The sequence below is a fragment of the Arachis hypogaea genome, chromosome 14, assembly GCF_003086295.3.
Source record: "Arachis hypogaea cultivar Tifrunner chromosome 14, arahy.Tifrunner.gnm2.J5K5, whole genome shotgun sequence".
NCBI lineage: Eukaryota > Viridiplantae > Streptophyta > Magnoliopsida > Fabales > Fabaceae > Arachis > Arachis hypogaea.
The window spans coordinates 2,242,924-2,259,119 of NC_092049.1; the positions used below are offsets into that span (position 1 = coordinate 2,242,924).

Below are 16,196 nucleotides of genomic sequence, written 5' to 3' on the forward strand. Positions count from 1 at the left end.
CCTAAATGTAAACAAATTAATTATAATTCTATTTTGTTATATTTTTTTTTCAAATTCTATATATCTTATTTACAAATAAGATAAAATCAAATAAAATCATGACTTATCTTGTTTACACGATTAAAAAAAATAAGTTCATAATTATCTTATTTACATATATATTGATAAATAAAATATTTGATTTATTTATATAAAAAGAAACAGAAGCAACAGGTGGATCCTCAAGTACTGCTTCTGCTTTCTTAAGCAAATGGCCAAAAGATCCTTCGGTCCTTTGGTATGGTCCAAAAGCTATTCTCCTACGAACGCCACGTCACACTTTGTTAACAACCGAACATCAGGATTCAGGAAGAAGAAGAGAAAAAGAAAGAAAGAGAAAGGACGACGGGATTTATTAAGATGCAGAGCTTGCATTGAAAAATAAGATTCGACCCCATTCATTGCATGAACCAAAAGTATTTGAAAGTGAAGTAACAAATTATATTGCCCTAATATATTTTAATCATCATTCATTTGAAAAATTTACACGGAAGGCAACAACTTTGGGGCCAATGTAATTACTTCTTAGTCATTACTCTTAATTCTAAAATTAAAAAAAAAAGGTTATTATATATATATATATATATATATAATCTATGAGACTAGTAATTTTTAACAATTTTTGTTATATTTAACCCGTATAAATATTAAATTATTTTTAATAAATAAATTTTATTATATATATATATATATATATATAATCTACGGAACTAAGCAATTTTTAACAACTTTTTGTCATATTTAACAGTATAAATATTAAATTATTTTAATAAATAAATTTTATTAATTTATATACATAAATTTTAATAAATATTAATACAAATTATGTTTTATAAATGTAAATTATTATAAATGAATATAAATTATTGTTGATTAAATATTAACTTAAAATAATAATATTCATTAATCATATAATATTATATATATATATGAAAATAAATTTGTGTGTATAATATGGATACTTTATTCACATTTTATACGGATAAATAGTTAAAATAGTCTTTGAAAAAGTATGACGTCGATAATTTAGTGTTTTAAATTGGTGGATAAAAAATATAAGGGGTAAGTACGATTTTGGTCCCTTAAGTATGGGGCCAGAATCGAATTCGTCCCTCTTCTTATTTTGCCATTAAAATCGTCCTTAATGTTTTTTTTCGTATTAAAATCGTCCTTTTTATTTTTTTGGACAAAAATGCCCCTCTCCGTCTTCCCTTCCCAGCACCCCTACGTCCCCACCCCCACCACCACCCCCACCCCACCCCCACACCCCCACCACCACCCCGCGCCCCCTTTCCCCCCACCACCACCACCACACCGCGTCGTCCTCCCCTTCCCCCCAACTCCACCCCCTCCCTGCCTCCCCTTCCCCCCACCTCCACCCCCACCCCCTCCTCGCCTCCCCTCCCCCTTCCCCTCCCCCTCTTCCCTTCCCCCACTCCCACCCCGCGTCACCCCCCTCCCCTTCTTCCCTTCCCAGCACCCCCACTCCCACCCCGCGTCACCCCCTCCCTGTCTTCCCTTCCCAGCACCTCCACCCCACCCCACGTCACCTCCCTCCTCGCTCTTCCCTTCCCCTCCACCCCCACCACCACCACCACCACAGCAAACAACAAACAGAGATAAATCAACAAATCAAAGATTCAACAAATCAAGAAGCAGAAGACGAAGCAGAAAGAAATCGAAGCAAGAAGCAGAGGCGGCGAGCAGCAGTGGCGAGGCGGCGACCAGCAGCGGAGCGCAAGCGACGACGACGAGGAGGTCACGGCGGCGACCTCCCTGTTCCCCCCTTCTTTCCACCTCCACCCCCCGGTAGCGTGGTGAGGACGACGGCGGCAGCGCGGCGAGGACGCGGTGGTGATGAACGCGCGGCGGCTCCAAGCCCGTGACCCCTCTCAATGGGTCTGACGGCGGCTCCAAACGGTGCGATGGTGGCGGCGACTGAAGCACGAACGGCGGCGACAGGGTCTGACGGCAGCAACGCGAGCAGCAGCGAGCTGCTCCCTCCCCGACGCCAGCCCCCTCCCCCCTTCCCTCCCCTCCCCTCCCCCCCTTCCCTTCCCCTCCCCTCCCCTCCCCACCCACGCGTTTTCTTCCCCCCTTCCCCAAACACCCGTTTTTTTTTTTATTTTATAATTTTTATTATTAAAATAGGAATAGGGGTAGTTTAGGAATAAAACAAAAATTTTTATTAAAAAGGACGATTTTAATACGGAAAAAAAACATTAAGGACGATTTTAATGGCAAAATAAGAAGAGGGACGAATTCGATTCTGACCCCATACTTAAGGGACCAAAATCGTACTTACCCCAAAATATAACCATAAGTAAAATTGGTCTTTAATAACACGCCATCGTATTTTCTTTTCAGATGACTCAATACATTTTAAGTTACAAAAAAGAGTGCGACCACTTAATTGAGATCCTATGAGCCTACAAAGAAATTAGTGGACAAATGGTTAACCTAGATAAATCCTCGATTTTTTGCAGCAAAAATACTCCTATCCAAGTGCGTGATCAGCTAGCTAGTACGTTGCGAGTTTCTCACGTAGGCAATCAAAATAAATACGTGAGATTACCGGTAGTTATGTAAAGATTTAAAAGAGATACTTTTAACTATATTATGAATAGTCTCTCAAAAATTATAACATTGAAAAATGGGACTTCTTTCTTCAAGTGGCAGGAAGGTGTTAATCAAGGCAGTGGCAACAGCAATTTCTATATATACTCTCAGTTGTTTCAAACTTTCAGAAACATTGATTGAAGATATTTAGCAAACAATGATATAATTTTTGTGGGGTTAGAAAAATATAGAGAGAAGGATGCAGTGGATTAGCTGAAAAATTTCATGCAGACCGAGACCTTAAAGAGATTTAAACTTCAAAGATTTGAAGACATTCAACCTCGTTATACTAGCTAAACAAGGGTGGAGAATTCTGACTAAGTCCCATTTTCTAATACATAAAATCTATAAATGCAAAGATTATATATTTTTTAACTTTTTGAGAGTTGAAGTTGGAAATAATCCATCTTGGAGATGGAAGAGTGTATTGGAGGAAAGAAAGGTGTTGGAGAAGGGTTTACTTTAGAAAATTAGTAGAGGCATTTCAGTGAATATTAAAGAGGATTTATGGGTTCCTGAATTTATTACTATAACTCCTATTCCTAATGCCAATATAGGACACACACTAGAATGGATATCAAAAGTTAGTTCAACCAGATAAAAAATGGAATAAGACATTGATAATCAGCATTTTTAGTACAGAAATAGTAATAGCCATACTCAAAACAGTTATCCAAAAAAAAGAGAAGACACACTGACCTAAATGAAGACAAAAACCGGAAGTTGCCTCAGGGTATAAGATTGCTTTCTAATTCTTTTACCCTCCCATCGAATTCTACCTGAACAATGTCAACAAAGTTTACTACAGTCCTCAGTTTAAAAGTTAAAGTGTTCATCGAAAATTAAAATTTTTTTTGGAAGGTGATGCACGAGGGTTTACCAGTTAAAAAGAAATTAAACTCAAGAATTGCTGTAGTGAATTCGGACTGTCCAAGATGCAGATTGGAGAAATAGTCTGTTTTTCATTGTCTCTGATCATGCTCCGACGCCATTGAAGCTTGGAGAGACAACCAATTGTCCATTCCTCTCTGAGTTGAAAATCTTTGGCGATGGTAGATGCAATTGACCGAATTCCTTTAGAAGAGTGGAGATTATTAGCGATTGAAAGTCCTGACCGCTTACACAATATAGAAAAATTGTAGAACAAGAAATAAAGTGATCTTCACTAGCTCTCAAAAAAATTTATTTTTAGTGACAGAAACTACACCAAAAACTCTTAAAAACTTATAAGCTTATTTATTTTTTACTTTAGTGGTTATTGCATATTGTTTTAGTTAGAATTTTTTATTTTTTCCTTTTAGTTATAGTTTAATGTGGACCATTTATTCTATCTAATAAAAATATTTACCTTTTGATAAAAAAAAAATACAAAATTAAGTAATATAATCTTCCAAAAATTAAATTGACGTATTTGTAGAATTGAATATACCCATATGTTCCATCACATTATAATTCCAATTTCTAAGTTAGAGACCAAAATTAATTATTTGCCTCTAAGAAGTTGTGTACGTGGGTTTGGTTTTGTAATCATCAGTTATTATTGCTGCAGATCAAGGTTTATTAGTTAGTTATGTAGTTCATCGCTCTAGCTACTAGTTTGATTGTTCTTTCAGTTTTCATCAATCAAATAGTTAACTCAATAATGAGTCTTAGATTGAGTATTGAATGATCAACCTTCTCATTGCTCAATATCCCACACTACTTCTCTTCTGTCTTTGATTGTCTATTAGCAAGTTTCATCCATTCTTAATGATCATGTATAGGAGTCGGGATATTTTACCACCAACCTTTTTCTTACATATAAACTATTATTTTTAATTAAAAAAAATTGAAATTCATGATTTTTATTATAAAAGATATAAACTAATTAAAAATTAAGTTAGTTCAATAAAAATGAACTACACATTTTAAATATTTTTTTCTAACTACCCAATTTTACTTTTTAATGAATATTGAATTAGTTTATCAGTAATATTACACGTACAAATCTTTTTGTAACTAAGTCCAACTAAGTTAAAAACACGCCCATGTATCAGTGTTTCTTTTTGTTTGTACTTTTTTAACAAAATTTTTTTTATTGGAAAGCACAAAAAAATATTGATATAACACATGAATTTTTGCATAAAACACAAATTTATCGATATAGCATATAAATTTTTGCACACAACACAAAAAATTTTGCTAGGAATGTAATTTGTTGGTTAGATAAATCAATGTTATGGACATGTGATTTTTTAAAAAATTTTGTATTGTGTAAAAATTTTTTTTGTACTGTGCAGTATGTATTTTGTTGGTTGGATGTCAATATTTTGAATATGTAGTCCTTTAAAAAATTTTATGTTGTATGTGCACCAAAGTTTTATGTTGTGACCAAATTTTTTATGTTGTGTACTAAAATTTTTACATTGTGCATATTTTGTTGGTTGAGTGTCAATATTCTAGTATACGACCCTTTAAAAATTTTTGTGTTGTGCGTCAGAATTTTTGTGATGTGAATCAAAATTTCTATGCTCTAGTTTTTCTAAACATATATAAAAGAAGAAGATGAAAAAAATGATGATAATAATGATAGAGAACGAGAGAGAAAAAAAAGGAAGAAAAAAATCAAACAAAAGAAAAAGACATTGACGAACAATAATGCAAGAGGAGAAAGACGACGACAAAAAAGAAACAGTGATAGTACGTATATACATATATTCGAAAAAGAAGCGCGCTGTAATTTGGTTAAATACATCATTTAAAAAGTTTGGATGCCTAACTTTATTGTTAGTTTATATCTTTTATCTATAAAATTAATGATATTTAAATGTTTTATATATTCATACAAATATTTTTTGTTGACTATTTTTATATTTTTATTTTCTATTTTTGATAGTTATGATAAAAAAAAGATAAAAAAGTCTAAAAGGTCAACATTTTTATTAAAATTTGGTCAATATTTAATCAACAAAAAATAAATAATTTTATATTATTAAATATAATATTATACAATTAAAAATATTAATAATAATTAATTAATTACTATAAATTATAAAAGCTTTCTAAAAAAAGAATAGCTTAATGAAATGTAGTATTGTCTTATGACCACCACTTCTAATTTTTTATCGCTATTGTATTAAACAATAATTTAAAAAAATTTCATGCAAATATATAATACAAATGAATCGTGTGTGGAGTGACATTAATAAATATAGAAGTTACAATTAAAAAATAATATTGTAATATCCCCGCCGGTGGAAAGAAAATATTGTTTAGAAATTGATTGATTTAAGAATAGTGTACTGTTTATACTTTATAGTATTTAATTTAAATCCAACTGGAAAAGCGAGAAAACATTACTCATGAATAGCATTGATTTGACTCTAAAGTCTAAACCTTACTTTTTTTTTGGGTATGTTTCTAATTATCCACTTTTGAGATGTCAAGAATCAGAACAAAATTAAACACGCTAACTGGATTCCAATTATTCACTTTATTAATTCAGTCATGATGGTTGTTATAAGCATGATTATTATGATTGAAAGGTATAACGAAATGTGTGGATGCATGCTATTGCTAGCTATGATTACAATCATGAAGTTGATGGGCCTACAAAAAAAAGTGGGGTCTTGTAAACAAGTTTTTTTTTTCTCATGAGCAGGTTAAGAACTATTTTATTAGAGGTGGCAACGGGGCGGGTAGGAGCGGATTTTCGCTCTACCCAATCCTACCTTGCCGTATAATAATTTACATAGAACTCGTTCCGCTTCTACCCGCATGTAGTAAAACGTTGAATCCTAACCCGTTTTTGCGGGTACCCGCTCCGCCCCTATAATTATTAGAGAAAAGAACAAATAGATCCCTAATCTTTTCTCTTGCGGACATTTTTGTTTCTAACTATTGAAAAATACTTTTAAGTCCCTGACTTTCACAAAATTTGGACGGATCAGTCTTGACGGAGGCATTTAGACAGATCAATCCCTGACGGAGGCATTTGGACGGAGGGACTGATCCGTCCAAATTTTGTGAAGGTCAGTGACTTAAAAGTATTTTTCAATGGTCAGGGACAAAAATATCCGCATGACAAAAGGTTAGGACCTATTTGTCCTTTTCTCTAATTATTAAAATCTAATAAATAAAATTAAATTTTAAAATTTATATAACTATCATCACATACATAACATAAATTAAAGTAAAAATTTAAATATAATATAATATTATTAATTATTTACTAATTATTTTACATATATTATACATATTATATATTAAAATTATATATATATATATATAGCGGGGCGGGTATTACCTAAACCCGACCCCGCCCCTCCCAAAAATCCGTACCGCTAAAAACCCGTCCTGTCCCAACGGGTAAGGGTGGAGTGGGTCCCCGCGAGTTCGGATAGTATTGCCATCTCTATATAAATTTTATTTAAAGATTTGTTATTAGTCAATAAATTACTACCTGCATAAAACAAAATTCGAATTTTCAATACTTATTTAAGTAAATTAGTCATCTAATAACTAGACTAATCCAACTTAATTTCTTGTAAACGAGTCTGATCTATTCACTAACATCAATAATAATGTGAGTACTTATAATTAACATTAGTTTGTTGACTAATTAATAATAAGCTTTCTCATTATTGTGATCCATGCACTAACATCAATGTGATTATACCGATGAACACTACTTTTATCAACAATCCCAACTAATATCATAGTTAAGAATCAAAATAAACTAATGTAAATATTATGTTATATGAGTTTATGATGCTCAGAGGTAATGTCCTATTCGGCCGCTTTATTTTTATAATTTATATATTAAACATTTTTGTCGATTTTTAATAAATCGACGGTGGTTCAATTCTAATGGTTTGAGAGCGAAACCAACTCCTCTTTGAGTAAAGTATTGTTTTTGTCCCCAACGTTTGGGGTAAATTCTATTTGTGTCCCTAACGTTTAAATCGTCCTATTTGTATCCCTAACGTTTGTAAAAGTGATTCAATGTTATCCTGCCGTCAATTACACATCATGAACACTGTAGTTTGAGTTTTAAAAATCTCTTATTGAAGTTAGAATACAAATGTCTGGGATATAATCGATAATCTACTCCCAAAAATAGCTCATCAAAAGTTGAAACTAATTCCTACAATATTTACATAATTCACTTTTCTAAGAACATAATTGAATCTAAACACAAATAATGGATATAATATTAAAATCGAACACATCCAAATGAGACCTAATTGAGAATGAATACATCTAAGTGAGAATAATTGAAAAATATAATCTCATTTGTTGTATAATTGATAATAGGATAACATTGAATGACTTTTATAAACGTTAGGGATACAAATAGGACGATTTAAACGTTAGGGACACAAATAGGACTTACCCCAAACATTGGGGACAAAAATGATACTTTACTCCTCCTCTTTTGTAGGTACCAGTTTTTTATAAGTGCATCAAAGATTTTTCAATTAGACGAGTACTAAGACAGGAAATAAGTTCAAAAAATGAAAAAAGATAAAAGAAGTGTAAAATAAAGAATTCAAAAAGTAAATTGACTGAAATCGAAAAAGTTTGCATTAAAATTAAAAAAAACAATAAAGATACCTTCGATTGGATCAAATGACTTTAGACATAAAAATTAAAAGGTACTGAAATGTAAATTGAACATGAAAATTAAACAATACTTGAAAGATAAATTTGCTTTGAAAGATAAAGTTTTTGCAACAATTGTAAATGAAAGGTAAAGACAGTAGAAGAAACTCTGCAGAAATCGAACTCGAATGCAGACTCAGCAATTCGCTGGGATATGAGTGTGCTTGAGTGTATTTCTGAAAAGAAGTTCCAACCCCTATTTCCTAAAACTTACTAATATTTATAACCCACTTCTATAACCGACCATTAATTACACGACGCTGCCCTCTATGCGAATTCTCAGGTAACTGTTCCCGTTCTTTTGCCCACGAACGTTACTAATAAATTTCTCACTCAGAGAAAGCCTTCGACTTCCCTACTCATGTACCTTCTCAATTCTCCTTTCGAAAATCAGTTCGATTCTTCATTCGAGTACTTGTTCTATTTATCAAAGCATCTAAATCGAGTCTATGTCAAATAACTTCCGATTAATGCTTGTACGTGCTTCTTTTCCGCCTCAACTTCCTTCCTGACTAGGGAAAATAAGAGTTATGCTAGAGAACTAACTAGGATCTAGCCAACTTCTGCCAACTTTCTAATGGATTGGATCTCGAAACCCGTCTTAACAAAGATAAGTTAATATACATGAATATTTCTTCTGCTAAGCATTATGATGTTTCTTTTTTTTACTAAATAGATATTTTTTAATGTATTTTTTGTATTACAGATGTGGATATTTCTATTTTTTTAAGAATTATATGTTTTTTTTTAAATCCTATAGATAGACATTTCTTTTGATAAACATTAAGATGCTTTCTTTTTTATATTAAATGGATGTTTTTTTATATGTTTTTGCAACCCGTGTTCCACCACTCCTTCTTCCTTAAACAATTCCTGAAACTGAACCAGATTGTACTTTTCGCAAAATTGGACCACCTCCATCGCCATCGCAAGGTCGCTCCTCCGAGTCCTGACACGAGCTTTGTTTCATCGACCACCACAATGAACTTGTCGAAGGTGGCCTCTAGCAGGAAAGAGCGCCACTGCGGCCTTTTACAAGGTTGAGGTCGGGTTCACCTCATCGGCGCCGTCAATGACGAGATTGAGGCGGGAATTGTCGTCAAGGATAGAGAGCGGGATTCCGAGAGAACGTGCTTGTTCCTTAGTGCGCTTGGAGATAGGGACGCCGATGATGTTGGAGAGTTGACCGGTGGAGAGGAGATGACCGAGCTTGGCAATAACGAAGTGGTGGTGGAGTTGGTGCCGAGGCCGAGGACCATGCCGGACTTGACGTACTTGACGTACTTGACGGCTTTGTCGGCAGCGAACTTCTTGAGGTTGTCTTGCATGAGGACAGGGGTGGAGAGGGCCTGACGGTGAAGGAGAGAATCTGTGTGTATTGTTGTTGGGATGTGCAGGTTAATATGGAAAAGAAGGAGAAGGTTTTTATAGTTTTTAATTAGATTTAATTAATCAGTTTTTAATTATTTAAATTTTGAATTTAAAAAATTTAAAATTAATTATTAATAATTATAATTAATTGAGTTGTTCAATTCGTAGCTAGTTACACACTTAATCCCTTATACTTTTCTTAAAAATAATATTTTACCGTCTAACACATTAAATTATTTCAATTTAAATCAAACTTCTCAAAATGCAAAGATTTAAAACAAATGTTAAAGTAAATCAAAATTTACAAATCAATTCAATTTCTAACTTTTATCCATTCCAAACAAAGAAATTGATTTCGAAATCAAATTAATTCCAATTCTTGTTGTATTCTAATACATTCTTAATTACTAAAGTACAAATATATATAACTAATTCTCCTTTATGTAATGAACACTATCATCATGTGAATGCCATGTATGTAGTAGTCCTTTTCTCTTTTTAATGCTGCAAGATTCAAAAACAAGCAGGCCACACTTCCTTCCTTTAATTTAATTTGCTTTTGATAGATAAGAATTAACCTTTGCCATGATGATGGTAAAATAACTACATCAATAATGCTAGAGCACCAGCATATTTTGTAATTTATAATTATCAATTAATTATTATTAATATTTTTAATAATATAATGTGAAATTACATATATTTTTTTACTAATTAAATATATACTGACTAAATTTTAATAAAAATACTGGTCTGTTAGACTTTTTCTAATCCAATACTCAAAAGGAACAGAAAGCATAGCAATTGCTTAATAGAATCATCAAGTAGATCTTGACATTTTCTTCTTCAATTGAGTGCTGCAAAATTAAGGTCCTATAAGTATTAGATGGATTGGACTACTGAAGTTTTTCCACATTCTCTTTGCTTGTACTTTAGCCACCAATTTTTTTTTTTTTGGTTGATATATAGCTGAAATTCAATTAGGAAACCTGAAATTCAATCGACTGTTTTGTTAATCCAATCGATTGATTATCTCTGAAACACGATTTCACAACGCTCGAGAGATGTAACGGATCAAAAGATAAACTTTTAATCGATTAGGATTGCCAAAAAATTATTACGATCAATCGAAGATCTAATTCGTTATTGTTTTTATTTTTTATTGTTAATAAACATAATAGATAAATGATCAAATAATAATTTATAAAATAAAAAATAGTTTTTATAATTAAATAAAATATATGGGGTTAATTTGTAATTAAAATTAAATAAGGACTATTTAACAATTATTAAAAAACTTAAAAAAAATATTTTGTTCTGGGACCATTTAATGGTCCAAACATTCTGGGACCATCGAATTCGGTGTCCTAGTTAAGTTCTTAATTATAAATATCTTCAATTTGCAAGAAAATATTCAATTAACTCTAATATTTTTTAGACTATAAAAAACTTAATACAAAATTAAAAAAAGTATAGAGACCTAATTAAAAAAAATATAAAAATTTAATTAAAAATTTAGTAAAATTAGAGAAACCACCAAAATAATTAAATATTTTTATTTTATTGTATCTAAATTTAAATGATAAACATATATCTACATAAAGAAAAAAAGAAAAAAAAAATTATCGACTAATGTGACCATAGGGAAATAAAGGACATTCTTCAACATTCTTTCTTTATAAGCAAAGTTGCATAATTAGCACTATGCTAATGATTACAAGAATCAGGGGAAAAAAGAAAAAAGAAAAAAGCATGGAGAAATGGCAGTAGGCAAGCCATCAAAATCGGGAATATTAAGAATTGTTTGGTGGAAAAAAGAAAAAATAAACGCTTTCTTTGAGGGGTTTATTTTTTTGGTTATGGAATATATGAGTGTGTAGTGCTCCGATATGAGATATGGGGGTGCTACACTACAATGTGGGGCAGTTTTTTGTGAATTTTGATGTTAACAATTCGGACCATGCGAATTGTTTGTGAAGTAAAATATAAGTGGCAAATCGAATAATTCGATTTGTAAGGAGAAAAAATTTGAATTTTGGACGGTACAAATCGGACCGTCCGTGTTGTTTTTTTTTTTTTTTTTATAGTAATAAAGAAAGCAATTCGAAGGGTCCGAATTGATTATTATAAGATTTTTTTGAACGAATTTGAACAACTCGTAAGGTCCGATTTATGGAAATTTTGGACCGTCCGATTTGTCCTTAACTGATCCCACAAGTTGGTAAAGCTCACAGGCTCTCCATATATTTTAAAAGAGTTTAATTTTAAGGTTTAATTACTCTATCAGTCACTATAATTTTACCGAATTTTCAATTAGATCTTTATATATTTTTTTTCTTTTTACTAATGTAACATTACGTATATAGATACACTTATAAAATTATTTTTCAGGGACAGACCTACCTTCCTTACGAGAAGAAAAAACACTTATTTCCACTGTAATTTTGAAGAAAAAATAAAAAATATATATAACTATATATATTTGCTCCCATTATGATGTTTTTGCATCCATAGTAAATTACAGATGCTTTTTTTTTTGAAGTTTATCTTTAAAAAATATTTTATTTAGTTAAATCTAATATGCAGTAATGTTTATATTGTTAAATCTAATTTAATATTAAAATTAAAAATAAATTAATCAATTAAAAAAATTAATAAGTAGTGATAATATACTTTCTTAAACTGACTAATTATTTAATTATCAAACTAAAACTTAATTTTTTAAATATATATAAAATTATCAATGTCTTTTTTAGTCTTCAAAAATCATTTGATATAAGAAAGAGTATCAATTTATTAGTTAATATTATCTATTTTAATTCTTAAATAATCTTGTTTATAATTGTTATTTTTGTTAAAAACGTTATTTTATGTCATAAATATTATAACAGATGAACTTTCTAATTGAGTGGGAGGTAATCAATAATTTAGAAATGAATCCTCTCTATTTAGTAAAATGTGATATCTAACTTTTCAATGTTTTTTCTTATATTTTTTTTTGTTCTCATTTATAAAATTAACGGTGAGAAATCACACTTTACTTTTTCAAATGAAAAAAAAAATTGAGAAAATTCATTATCCAATAATTTAGTTTTTCTAAAACTTATACCAATGTATTAATAGGCTTAACGTGCCTATTGATTAGCTCTTTTATTTATTAAATGTGTAAAAAAAAAGTAAAAATGCAATAATTAGGAACATAGGATAACAAATTACTTATAATTTAACTAAGATTTTGTGTTCAGATTTTAGAAATAACAAAAAAAAAGTTATTTTTAAAAATTGTATATAATAAAAAATATTTTAGAAAAAAAAAGTTATATACTAATTTTTTTCAATTTTTATATCTTTATTATACAAAGTATAAATATTAATATTTAACAAAAAATATTTTAATATATTTTCGATTCCAATACTAAAATTTTTTAGATCCGTCACAACTAACAGTGCGTTAAAATTAAATTATACGTTAAAACGCAATTTTTACTAAGTTTCCTGCACAGCTTTGCGTTTTTCTTTTTGATGTTTGTATGCACCGATTAAATTATGGGTAATTTAGTTCTAATTTTGTGTCAATCATGCACGATTTGAAAACAACTTAATTGAGCTTGCTTTCATAAGTGGAATTAGCTGAATAATGCTATACATTCAAGTCTTTTGGTTAACTAAGTCCAACTAAGTTGGTCTAATATAATAAAAATCAGTTATGACTAACATTGTTCAAAGTCTTATTATTTAACTTGGTTGGACTTAATTCATAAAAAGACTTGGATGTATATCATTTCTCCATCGGCCATATAGTAAGTGCCAAAATAAAAAAATCAAAACAAGATTCATCTTAATACAAATCATAAGATACACATTACAAGAGAAAGCTATTTGACAACATACCTATAACAAGAAAATCACAACAACTGACGCACTAGAATTGTGGCCAAATCAGTCCCCACTAGCACAACCCTTGCAACCACAATGAACACACTCTATAACCTTCTCCTCCCTGAGTTGTTTTGGTACTCTGCAAACACATGCGGTGGCGAAATTGTGATCACGCGTCTGCATGCATCTCAAGCAACACAATCGTTCATAACCAGGCTGCAATTAAACAAATTAGGGAGATAAGAGTGACAAATATAGATCTAAACTGAAAATGAAGTTATCCTGTTTTGATCAGGTGTGAGAAATGGCTTTTTTTATTAAGCTTGATAACTAAAAGGATGGGAGATTTCGGAGCAAGTACAGCTTTCACCATAATACGACGAAAGCAAACCACATAAGCACTACTATTCATACCAGTCCTTAGAATATTATCTTCCGAGGACCTTTGGCTTCTTTAGATTTTGCTTGCAAGTTGGACTTATGGTGGGAAAATTCATGATTTAAGGGAAGTGTTTAAAGAACATAAAGAAAAGCTTCACTTTACTCCTCAAGCACTTTCCTTCCCTCCCTTCCCCTCTAAAATTGAAACTCCGAACACCGCTCCCCCCCTTCCCTTTTCTTCCCCCTTAGACTTAGTTACAGTGTTGTCACCTCTTTCAGAAGCCTTTACTTGAAGGTTTCATGTTTTCACTACTTTGCATAGTCTTATACTCTGTTAAAGAACATGCTCGAAAACATATTGCACAGAGAAAGCAGAGAAAAAGAGAGTGAATTGAGAGAGTTTGACGAGGGGCGAAATTGATTCAATAGAGGAAATGGAGAATATCAATTACTTCACTTACAAGCAAGCCTTATATACTACTAGTAACTTAACAATTGAGTGCAACTAACTAACCTAACACCTCAACTGACTATCTTGACAGAATAGACATGGCAGCAGTTCACTGGATCACACATTAAATAACTATGGCAATTTGCAACTTGTAGGCTTATAGCTAAATGATAAACATCTCTTAACTGGACTTGCTGATATGATAACTACAATCTAATCCCACTAACAATTCCCCTCAATTAGGTATTATTAGAGTTGTTGATGCACTAACGTTACCTCTTAACTTGGCAGGGGTAAACAAGTCTAACAATCCCAGCTTGCCATAGCAATTCAACAAAGGGTGTGCGAGCTAGTCGCTTAGTTAATATGTCAGCATGGATTCACACAATAACTATGGCAACTTGCAACTTGTAGCTAGATGATAATATCTCCTAACTAGACTTACTGATATGATAAACTATAATCTAATCTCACATACTCTAAAACCATATGTCTTAAGGGTTTTTTTTAATAAGTAACTGTTGAATTCTCCTCCTCCACCCCCAAGTTTTACTTAACTCTTCTCTTTACTGAAAATTCTATTTACAGTCATATAAAAGCTATTTTAAACCAAGAAAGAAAAAAAAAAAAAAACGGGTGGTACCTTCTTCCATTTTGCAATAAGATTGCGGTCAGCATATCCTTGATCCAAGCAAAACTCATACAACTCTCTAGAAATTTCCTTCCTCTGATGGTAAAGGTCAAATATGTAGCGGCTCTTCTGGTATGCAATCTTGAATATAGGCCATAAAGTCTCGCACTTTCTTTTGCCATCATGGGGGTCATTCTCAGCTGCAAGATCAATGGATTAAGAACTTTTCGGTTTCATATAAGTTCAAAGATAAGTAACATACTATCATGATATCATCCATCAAGCAAGGGATGCATATGGCAACTTCAAACCTTCCCTCATCTTCGCTTGAAGTTCATAGAGTGTAGGCTCAATGAGTTCCCAGCCCTCTGGGTACTTAACACGATTGGTCTTCACTTTTGGCATGTTTTGTTCCTGTCAACAAAGAACTAACATATCAGAGACTGAATCTTACATATATTCTACCTAAAATTTTTATTGAATAAATTACCATTTGTATCCATGAAAGATACAAACGCTGACAAATGTATCCATTTAAGAATGAAACGACAATTGTACCCACGGAAGATAGCTTTTGTGTGCCAAAAATACCCTATCGGACCAATTGTGTAACCAACGTCTGGATACTCTTGGCACATGGAAGCCATCTTCCGTCTTATATGGGTACATTTGTTAGCATCTGTATCTTTTATGGGTACAAATGATAATTTATTCTAATTGAACATAACTTGCTTGAATTACATGTATAACATGAAACATTATGAATGAATTATAAGTATATAGCAGCAATCCAACATCGTTCAACATTTTCATGATCAATTATGTTCTCAAATCCAGACCGATAAAATTTACCCTAAAAAAGAGGCGTAAGTGTAGAATTGAAAATCGCACGACTGGGGAAATGAACGGGAAAAAGAACGAGGTAGAAGAAGAGGAGCAGAACTCACACGAAGAAGAACGAAACGACGCAGGCGAGAATGAGAGCAGTGCAGCAGAACGCCGAAACAAAAGAAGAAGCACGAGCACTGGCGGCAACAACACACAACACTGGAAGAATTGAGGGTTTCTCACTCTGATTTACAGTGTAAAGGAGGGTTTAAAATTTGGGCTAATTTTTGTAGATAAGGAAGAAGGTTGTGCTAATTCATTGTAATGGTTAATACTTAATTGGTTTTCTTTCAT

At 31.9% G+C, this 16,196-nt stretch overlaps 1 protein-coding gene and 1 pseudogene across 1 annotated transcript; both read right to left on the reverse strand.

Annotated features, from left to right (window-relative positions):
- Positions 1-1,671: 1,671 nt before the first annotated feature.
- LOC112740536 (probable ribose-5-phosphate isomerase 3, chloroplastic) lies at positions 1,672-10,007 on the reverse strand (annotated as a pseudogene).
- Positions 10,008-13,485: 3,478 nt separating this feature from the next.
- On the reverse strand, positions 13,486-16,196 carry LOC112740917 (protein BUD31 homolog 2). Its single transcript, XM_025789631.3, has 4 exons — positions 15,962-16,196; positions 15,326-15,428; positions 15,027-15,214; positions 13,486-13,767 (listed from the first exon to the last, which is right to left on the reverse strand). Exons 2-4 carry the CDS (start codon positions 15,417-15,419, stop codon positions 13,612-13,614), a joined length of 438 nt encoding a protein of 145 aa, XP_025645416.1. The 5' UTR covers positions 15,420-15,428; positions 15,962-16,196; the 3' UTR covers positions 13,486-13,611.

What these genes read in the sequence shown, in the direction of transcription:
- LOC112740917 (XM_025789631.3), bottom strand. Translation starts at nt 15,419, where the DNA reads ATGCCAAAAGTGAAGACCAATCGTGTTAAGTACCCAGAGGGCTGGGAA. An exon ending in TCAAGCGAAGATGAGGGAAG is followed by an intron (nt 15,215 to 15,325) that starts GTTTGAAGTTGC and finishes TTGATCTTGCAG; the next exon opens with CTGAGAATGACCCCCATGAT. An exon ending in TTATTGCAAAATGGAAGAAG is followed by an intron (nt 13,768 to 15,026) that starts GTACCACCCGTT and finishes GTTTAATTGCAG; the next exon opens with CCTGGTTATGAACGATTGTG.